Source organism: Juglans microcarpa x Juglans regia, chromosome 8S, assembly GCF_004785595.1.
Source record: "Juglans microcarpa x Juglans regia isolate MS1-56 chromosome 8S, Jm3101_v1.0, whole genome shotgun sequence".
NCBI lineage: Eukaryota > Viridiplantae > Streptophyta > Magnoliopsida > Fagales > Juglandaceae > Juglans > Juglans microcarpa x Juglans regia.
In genome coordinates, this window is record NC_054609.1 from 136,115 (window position 1) to 146,268 (window position 10,154).

Below are 10,154 nucleotides of genomic sequence, written 5' to 3' on the forward strand. Positions count from 1 at the left end.
GGAGGACCTATCCTGAGACAGTTTTTTTTTTAGCTATTATGAGATTTTCTACTCTTGTGGGAAATTGGAAGTTCTGAGATTCAATCCGGGGGTTGGGGACCCTCTTTAAATTAGGGACAAGAGAGAGCAATAAATCTAATGTTGTGCATACATCATACAACCAGGAAAATCATGGTTTTACAAATTTTCTACTATTCTTTTACAATTCTATTTGAAATAAAAGGTAGTTAGGTAAAATTAAAACTATTTTCAATAAAGTGCACTGGTTGATTATAAAATGAGCTGTTAAATAGTTGCAAGTGGATCGTTGTCCATCAAACATTATCTGGCCAGAACTCCCTATAAAAGGCCCGCTCAAATTCCTTATCCTGCAACTGCTTTTCCAGCTCCTTCATCTTCCTCATCCTCTTTGAGAGTGTCTTGCATTTCTTCAAAGGCAAATTATCCTAGATTAGCAATGATACAAGTAATTTGCAGGAAATGGAAAAGAACGATTTGAGGAAAAAAAACTAGATAAAGCAATTAGAATAATCAAGGCCGAACGCTGTAAGTCGAATATTTCAATTTGATCAGTCGCATTGCAATTTAATCACAATCTGTCTTTAGCCATCGCTTCGAAATTGTAAGCCAATAACTCAAAACCATCCAACCGAGTGGCAAAATAGCATCTTCTAACAATCCGTATATGTACCAGCACCAGTAAGTAATACCGTGAATAGTCTGTTTTATTCATTCCCTTTTCTTCTTTTTGAAATATTCAAAAAGTTAATTTTTAGTCCAATATTTGATCCGGCTCCAATATTGACAACTTCAAGGTTAGGTTTAGATAGTGAGTTGAGTAGAGATGAAAGTTGAAAGTTGAATAAAATATTGTTAGAATATTATTTTTTAATATTATTATTGTTTTGAGAATTGAAAATGTTGAATTGTTTATTATATTTTATGCAGGAATTCAAAAAAGTTATAATGATGAGATGGGTTGAGAATATTTCTCAATCAATCCAAACTGAGCCTAAGTTCTTAAAGTGCCTTTACCGTTTATAAAGTTTTTTTAAAAAACAAAACTTCGAAACAAATGTTATTTAGAAACGAAAAAAAAAAAGTTATAACCCTCGGACTTGTGCAAATAAAAAAGTCAATGAAATGAAGATCCAACTGCAAAACATGCCTTGAAAGAAATACGGGTAAAATAAAACTTAGAACTGACCACCCAGCTGTCCGAAACAGCAAACCCATGAAACCATGCAAGACAACATAAAAAATAAAAGAAAAAAGAACGACAAGATCTTAAAAGCAAAGGGTGTTACTTAATTTGACTCAACAAATTACGTTCCAAACAAATTTGGAGATCATTATTTTCTACCGAGGATAAGCTATTTTTCTGTGGTCTAGATAGTGTAATCTCAAGAATATATACTCAACCAACTTCCACACAATGGACCCTCCTCACATGTGAAAATTTGCTAGGAATATTGAGCTGAGGGATGGATAGGTCAAATTGTTGCCAAATTTTGTATAAAAACGTATAACGGAAACTTTTAGGAAGGAGAGCAACTAGCTCCTCTATTGCTCCTTGTAGGATGTAGTTAAGTGTTGGATCTCAAACACAGAGTTCCTTTTTGAACATTCAACTTGTCATTCAATCGCCTTATATGATGTATTTAGAGGGAAAGCAATTTTATTTAGAGGACTGTGAACGGGTGTTGGAGGAGCTCAAAACTTTCTTTTTCAATAATCTCTTCCTTTGGATAGCTTCTACAGACTTTAATTAGCTCAAATTTCATGATTTTCTCGTATTTCTTCCTCATTCTAGATAGTGGACTCTTTTTTTTTTATCAGTAAATAACAATTTTATTAAAATATGCATAGCCAAGTACACAGGACATATACAAGAACAACACCTACGCATGAGGGTCTAAAGATACAAGAAAATCATGTAGGTTCATCCATTCTATATAGTGGACTCTCTTGTATGCATCATGTGTACTTAGGTAGGGCCTATTGCGCTTTTTAGTGAAGTTTTATTATTTATAAAAAAAAATAATTGGCATCCAAAATTTTAACTACTGACATTTTTTCTACCATCAACCCCTCATTTAAGCCTGTTTCTCCTGCCACAAAAGCATATTTGAGTGTACTTGACAAATCAATATAAACAAATTTCCCTTTGCAAAAACAACCCTCCATTCTAGAACTATGTTCTGGATTTTTGAGATCAGGTTTGTTCAAATAACATTTTTATATATTTTTCAAGGTTAGCAATTCCCACAGACCAAAAAGAGAGAGAAAAAATGAACCATAAAAGTGAACAAAGAAAGAAATAAATAAAATTTTAGGATAAAGCAATTCACCTGGTCATTTTTCTCGTTAGATGCAGCAGTGACATAAGATTTCTTGGCTACCATCTTCACTTTATCTGCTCCCAGGCCTCGTTTATTATTCTTCAAATATGCTTGTACAGGCTCTAACCTACCCTGCTTAAACAATAAAGAAAATAATTACATTTTCCATCCCAGAAACTGGGATTATAGGTAAAGACGCTACAGGGTGAAAAAAAAAAAAAAGAACAGAAAAAAGAGGTGCAGACCAGTTGAACAAAGAGGTATGGAAAGAAGGATCAAAGAAATGGTGCCTTTAAATTTGTACTTGAGTTATGCATATTGTTCAATCAATAAAATTTTATTCTTATAAAAAAAATTGCATATAACTGTGCACATGCCTTTAAGATCATCAACCCACTGTATGTAATTTAGCCCATAAAAATTACAAATTATACGAAAGAAAACTAACATTCCAAAAGAAGACTAACACTGATGGTGTAGCTACTACATAAGGAAAGTCATACTTGTAATTTCTTAGCACCTAAAAAGTAGAGGAAGCTCCAACATGACCAATTCAGGCAATAAACGTGTCAACAACAGCACAACACCCATATATATGGCCTTTTGGCGTGATCCATTCACCAATGTTCTACTCCTTTAAACACTAGTGTATCAAATATTTATTGGCTGGCATTAGGAAACGACAGGTGAAGTTTTTTTCTTTCTCTGATAATTAAGTTATACACGCAATTGGTAGATCTTGAACCCTTCACCTCACCATTCACCCATTATTATAGGGGAGGAAATGTCATTTGAGATATACATGAAACTTGATTGCAATTGGTTCATTTTAGCCCTTTGACAATTTCAATACCTAAACAAACCAAGCTTAGAAGAACATCTAAGCTTGTTGCATAATGGATTCGATCCAATTCCCTTAAAGGAGTTTCACCTGCCTGTATTCATTGTTTTAGGTAAAAATTTAAAAGCCACGAACCTTTCTGAGGTTTGTGAAATGCAAACCTACTTGAAAGGGTAAAGCCAAGAAAATTCTGGGCATGAACCCAAGGAATCTAGGTGTGAAGCCTAAAATCTATCTATCTAGGTGTGAAGTCTTTTGTGGTACATATGGATTGAGAGGAATGGATGTTGTTTTGAAAATATAGAACGTTCATTGGGGCCGATTAGAGATTTATTTTTCCATTCTTTGTTACTTTAGGCTAAGGCTATTGTATTAGAGGGGATTACCTTTAATGATTTTTATGCTGCTTTTTCTAGCTCGTAGATTGTAATTAGGTGTTTCTCTCTTGTATACTACCTGTATACTTGGGCTATGTCTAATTATGAGGATCAATAAATTTTCTTACTAGTCAAAAAAAAATTCCGCAACTAATCAATCCTTTAGAATCTGCAATCAAACATCTATTTCTAAACCTTAAAAACCCTAAATCCAAAGCATAAGAACCCTAACAAAATCAATATTTTATAATTTTTATTAGCTCTCAAACCCACAAAACCAAAAAATTCTAATATTTCTAATCTCGGGTGGGTTACTGTTAATTGGTTACACGATAATGAAACCTTAAACTAACAAAACTTCCTGACCTATATTTTTTTTTTATCGGTAAATAAGATTTAATGATCGTATAAATACGCAAAAGCCCAAGTACACGGGAATCTTCCTGACCTTTCCTACCACAAAACTATAATCCTACCAACCCGAAAAACACTGAAGTAACCTGCTACCATATTCTAGCTTCTAGCAAACTTTTATTTACCACAATTCAATCTTTTCCAGCCAGCTTAAACCTAGAACTCTAGGTTGCATTTGGATATTGAACTGAGTTGAGTTGAGTTGAGTTGAGTTTAGATGATAAAATATTATTAGAATATTAGTTTTTAATATTATTATTATTTTTGGATTTAAAAAATTGAATTATTTATTATATTTTGTGTTGGAATTTGAAAAAATTGTAATGATGAGTTGAGATGATTTTAGTTACCAAACGAAGATTTTCTTCCCGAGCTATAGAACATTCGAACTCCACCTCAAAATGCATTTTCAAGGAAGCGAATAAACAACAATGAATTTTCGAATTTGAAAAAATAAAAAATAAGACAGAAGAAGAACGAACGAAAGAACCTGCTCGCAAGCACCAAGACCGGTACCTTCTTTCCAACCGTGTTTCTTCAATAGCTGCAAAAATCCCATTATATTTACAACCCCAGAACAATAACAATTTCTACAAAAACAAATTCAAACGGCAGAGATAGAGCGAGATATAAATCATTGAATCAATAAAAGAAAGAAACCACGAAGGGATAAAAAGAACAACGAAGAAAGAGAAAGATGAAGAGAGAGACGAACCAGAAAACCAATGTTGGAGGAGTCAATGGATGAACCATCTTTTGAGGAAGAGTCTCCTCCCATGGCCATGGTTTCTCTCGATTCAAATGATTTGGCTTTGGGCAACTACATTGAAAAGTACTTTGCTTTTACACGTGGTTTTTCGAGCAGCGGTGGCGAGGACGAGTACAGGTGGAATGAGCAGATGTAAACAGTTAACAAATCAAACGTTAAGGTTTGTTTGGATGTTAAACTACTCTCAAATCATCTCAATTTATCATTATAATTTTTTTAAATTCTAATATAAAATATAATAAAAAATTTAACTTTTTCAAATTTTAAAATAATAATAATATTAAAAAATAATATTTTAATAATATTTTATCATCTTAACTCAACTCACTTCAACATCTAAACACATTCTAAATAAAATGTTTGTAAGTAATTATATTAAAATCATAATATGACATGATTGCTCTAATAGTTATATGGAAGATGATAGACTATTGGTAGTGATTTATGTATCTTCATATATAAAATTACATTTTTTTAAAGATTGATCTTGCGTATAATGAACTTATCTTACATTGTATTATACATTTTTAAATCAAATAATAATAAAATATTCATTATTTTATAATTTTTTTCCTATAAATCTATATGGTTTATTTAATGCATCTAGATAGTTTATTATTAATGTGGATGGTCCAATAAATTCAAGTCAAATTACACTACCTGAAGGCAAAAAAACTCAATAGGCCATCCAACTCAAATAAATTCAACTCCAAGTCCAATAAGTTTCATACAAATTCACAACTTAATATAATGTAATTCTATACAAATTCAATTGTCCCAAAATAAATTTCATACACATTCAACTTCCAACCAAAAAAAATTCCATACAGATTTATCCTTAAACCTCATGTATCAAAATCAACTTAATAGAAAATGCACAAAGTTGACTTTAATACAACTTGAACTACATAAAGTTGGACTTGGTAGCTCCATATGTCAACCACTATCTCCACAAAAAAATGATGTAATTTGGTACAACCAGCAGTACAAAAATTATCCTAAATATATCACCACAATCAAAACAATTACAAAATACCATCGTACAAACATACAACTATGTACAAGATATAGTCTTATCCCTTTGTTCCTCAATGATCTCCATTTGAAGATGATGGAAATATTCTTGCTGCAAACCATTCATGAAATCAATATCCAAGTTCATAATTTCCATATCAGTTTTTCTCTTTTTAAGAGCTACCAAGTAAGATCTCTCTCTTTCAATCTTAATTTTCAACTCAAGTTTTCTCTTTTTAAGAAATAGTAACTGAAATCTTTCATTCTCATACTTCAATTGTGATTCTCTTCTCTCCATCATAGAAGTCCTCCTATCATCATTCATTTGGTTTAAGGCCTCATTAATTACTATATTTTGTCTTTCGTTACATTTTCTTTCTTTCTCTCTTGCTTTTTCAACCTTCTTGCCCGGAGGTCTCTCACAATCGACAAACACATTTTCCATGTATTCCCCTAAAGGTATTGAGTTTTGAGTAATATCTGAACTTGTCCCATTTTTTTTCTTTTTATGAGGTCCATATGTGTTTGTCATTTCGATTAGTGTCTCAATAAATTTCAACAATGATCCATGTTAAACTTATGTTTTTGGTTTTCTTTATACAAGATTTTTGTCTTATCAATCTACAAAATAGTAGAACAAGATACAACTAAAAGTATTGCAAATACGTAATAATTAGAACCACAAAATATAGGAAAAAGCATTATACATTTTCTTGCTCAGTCGCACTGCTTGGATACATTCCTTCAACTTGGGCTAAGCTACCACATAATTTATTGACGCATTTTTGAATGATTGACCACTGATTGGTCAATGAGGGTATAGACCGTTCTTGACAATTAGGTTTTTTTAAATGTGTGGTAGTGGTCATAAATTCTACTTCACATTTATGCAGATGATTGATCAGTCCCCCATATAGAATCCATACTAATGTTAAGCCAAGTTGAAATGATAGTATCTTCCTCTACAGTAAATGACACACCCCGCTGGAATTTTTGTTTCTTTTTTTCCCGTTGGGGTTGTGTCACTTGGACATCAACACTTGCACTGCTCATAGGGGGTTGTTAATATCACCTTCACCACTTTCCAGCAGTGTGGTGAAGAATGGATCCTCATTAATTAAACAGTTCATCCTTCAACAAAATATTAAAGGATAAAATGTTACTAAAATTTCCTCAATAGAAAAAATATGTATGCAATATGGGAAAAACAAAATACATGGAAAAAACAGAGTATGTATGCAGTGCACATGGGAAAAATATAAATATGCCTTTGTTTTATTTGTGTGAATCTATCTAAAGGCATACATAAACAGAACCGTTCTTTTGATTAATTTGGTTTAAAGGCATGCATACATGCTGACTTAATGGTTTGATACATATACACTCAAAATCACTTTGTTGAAAGAAGAGATCATTAATCATATTAACCTAAAGGAAAACAATATGTTTTTGTACGATATTTTGCTATCCACGAAACACTACTACTTGATTTATCACGTCAAATTTACAGAACCATTCTTTTGATCAATTTGGATTAGAATAAGTGAAAGCAAGAAAAAGAGAAAAACAAAAGGCTATCCCCCACCACAATCTCAAAGATAAACCAACCAACCCCACATGAAACTAAGGTTGTGTTTTACTCAAGGAGGATCTGAAAAGTCACATTCTCATGATAGACACATTATACAGAGTAGTTTTCTTTATTTTGGCAATAAAAGGGTAGAGAATATGAGCAAATCATACCAATTAGTGTAGGTAATTAGAATACATTCTTATTTGCAAACCACAAGAAGCAAATCTCAAATTTTTAGAGACATCATATACAACCCACGAGTTTCTTCACGAGAAATAAGAAGCATGTACAAAGGCATGTACAATCTAAAAAACCCAAGAACCAAATTACACAGCTCTATGTATCCCTATTCTCGGTTCAATATCAGGGAAAATCACACAAAAAACTCTAAAAAAACTCTAATTAGGAGAAATCACACATTCCAAATGAGGGGAAATCACACAAAACAATTTGTGAAATCAAAACAAGGGGCTTGCACGAAATCACATTCTCTAGGGTTTCCAAACAACTGCACGAAATCGAGTACTGAGCGAGAAAAGAGGTCGTCGTTGATGAAGGAACAGCCCCATGGTGCACTTGAGCTTTGCTTTGGGCAATGGTGTAGCAGAGCAAAGAGAAGAGAGAGGAAGGAGGAAAACTTTCGAGGGAGATGTGTTTATCAAAGAGAAGAGAGCAAAGAGAGCAAGAGAGATGAAGGAGAGAGACTTTTTCGAGGGAAATGGGTTTGTCGAAGAGAAGAGAGCAGAGAGAGCAAGAGAGAAGAAGGAGGAAGACTTTCGGGTGAAATGGGTTTCGAAGAGAAGAGAGCAAGAGAGAGGAAAGAGGGAGACTTTTCAAGGAAATACGCGTGAGAGAGAGGAGTTGTTCGGATAGAGAGGGAAAAAACATTATTTTTAATATTTGAAGACTAAAACAGTACTTTCTCAAATTTGAAGAAGTATTGTTTATAGCTATGGATAAAAATGAAGATAGATAAACCAATGTGGATGATTTTAAAGACATATTATTCAAATTAAAAAATGAAGATGAAGATGGAGAAGCCATTACCAGTGCTCTTAGAATGTGGCTTGAGTTTTTGTCTTCATTTTGACAATTTATGTATTTAATTTTTTTTAATTTTTTTATTTAATGATTAAGAAATTAATTTTTAGTGTATTGATATATTTTTATTTTTAAAATATTTAAATATATTAAAAATATAAAAAAAATAAAAGATGATAAAAATAAGAAAGTAACTTTATGCTAGCGGGCACGCCCAATGGTCAAAGTTAGGCGGCACGCTAGCATGACTCTATTTATAAAATCAAATAGATATATAAATAATAATAGTAATAATTTTCTTATAAGGATAAAAATAAAATAATATTATTTGTAATTATATATATCTAGTTGATTATTATGAAAAATAACATAAAGACAGTTATTACTTTTTGAAACCATATCCTATACTAATAAAATATTATTCCTTAAATTTAAAGATAATATAAGAAAATTATATAGCGCTCATTTATAGCAAATGAATACCGTATACAAATAGAGTATGTGGTTACAATAAAATCCCGAAACCAAGTTCCTAAAGAAAAATAAAATGAAAAAATTAATAATATAAGATTACAAAGGGTCCGTAAAAGAATAAAAAACTAGGGTCAATATCGAACTTGAAAAATAAAAACATGTTCTTACCAAAATAACTTTTTAAAGGATAAAAGTTGTAATCGATTCTTTTAATAATAATTTAAAAAATGCATTACAAATATATTAATATGAAATATGTTACCACAAAAAACTAAATTATATATGATAAATTAAAGACTAATTATAAACTTATGCATAAATTGAAACCTATAAATAATAATTTCATTTTGAGAACTGAAGATATTATTAGTCCAATAACTATGATTTATTTTTATGAATGACTATGAAAAATAATATGAAGATAATTTTTATTTTTCTCAAATAATATTATATATGAACACACGAGTATTTTTAAATCTAAGAAGAAATATAAAAAATATCTCAAGTTGTTAATTTGTTCCACAAAAGTTCAATAAACCAAATCTTGAATCTAGATTATTTGTAATTATTAATATTTTTATTATTAATATTAATATTATTATATTTTAATTAATATTTAAAAAACAGAAAATTTAATTATTTAATGATGAATTAGAGGATAAAAATGTAATTGTGCAACTGAGGACAAAAACCTAAGTGTAAACTCAAACAAAAGTTACTATTGACAAAGTTATAGCCTCTTTTATTTATAGAATAGATAATTATTTTTAAAATATTTGTTATCAGAAAAAACTTGTTTATAAACTATTTAATTTTAATTAGAAAAATAATTTATATATATTATATAATTTTGTCTACAAATTTTCAAATATCTTTTATATATAAGTAACTATTATTAATAAGGATTCAAATAATATATATAGCATTAGAAACATGTTTTCTTCTTATTATATTTAATAAACTGAAATCTTATAATGAGTAAGAACTTATCATTTTCAATTAATGTGAGATCTCATATACCACTTACCTTTATACTTATCATATGGGGTATCATAATGGAATTCCATTTGTATAATTGACTAGTCATTTTAAAATATAGGTCATGTGGTTTGGACCTTCCATTGGAGTGTTACAATTGTATTACTTAATAATCGATTTTGTATTTATGAATTAATTATTTAATAAACAAATTGAAATGAAATTAACTTTATAATCTTTGGTTGAAGAGATCAAATAGTATATTTCAGTAGCAAACCACATCAAAATTCAATAAACTTATTGTTTTATATCTATTTATATATTTATTACT

The 10,154-nt window shown here is 30.5% G+C and overlaps 1 protein-coding gene across 2 annotated transcripts; it reads right to left on the reverse strand.

Annotated features, from left to right (window-relative positions):
• Window positions 1–130: 130 nt before the first annotated feature.
• Window positions 131–4,874, reverse strand: LOC121243965 (G patch domain and ankyrin repeat-containing protein 1 homolog). Of its 2 annotated transcripts, none has more exons than XM_041142023.1 (4): window positions 4,690–4,874; window positions 4,465–4,518; window positions 2,352–2,474; window positions 131–428 (listed from the first exon to the last, which is right to left on the reverse strand). In XM_041142023.1, exons 1-4 carry the CDS (start codon window positions 4,756–4,758, stop codon window positions 315–317), a joined length of 360 nt encoding a protein of 119 aa, XP_040997957.1. In that variant the 5' UTR covers window positions 4,759–4,874; the 3' UTR covers window positions 131–314. The 2 variants fall into 2 exon arrangements, with proteins under 2 accessions (XP_040997957.1, XP_040997956.1); XM_041142022.1 differs by having other exon boundaries at window positions 131–446; window positions 4,690–4,850.
• Between the last annotated feature and the right edge of the window lie 5,280 nt (window positions 4,875–10,154).

Coding starts and splice junctions, on each gene's coding strand:
- LOC121243965 (XM_041142022.1), bottom strand. CDS start 4,758: ATGGCCATGGGAGGAGACTCTTCCTCAAAAGATGGTTCATCCATTGAC. Junction 2,475..4,464: donor GTCTTGGTGCTTGCGAGCAG/GTTCTTTCGTTC, acceptor TTGTTTAAGCAG/GGTAGGTTAGAGCCTGTACA. Junction 447..2,351: donor CTAACGAGAAAAATGACCAG/GTGAATTGCTTT, acceptor TTGCTAATCTAG/GATAATTTGCCTTTGAAGAA.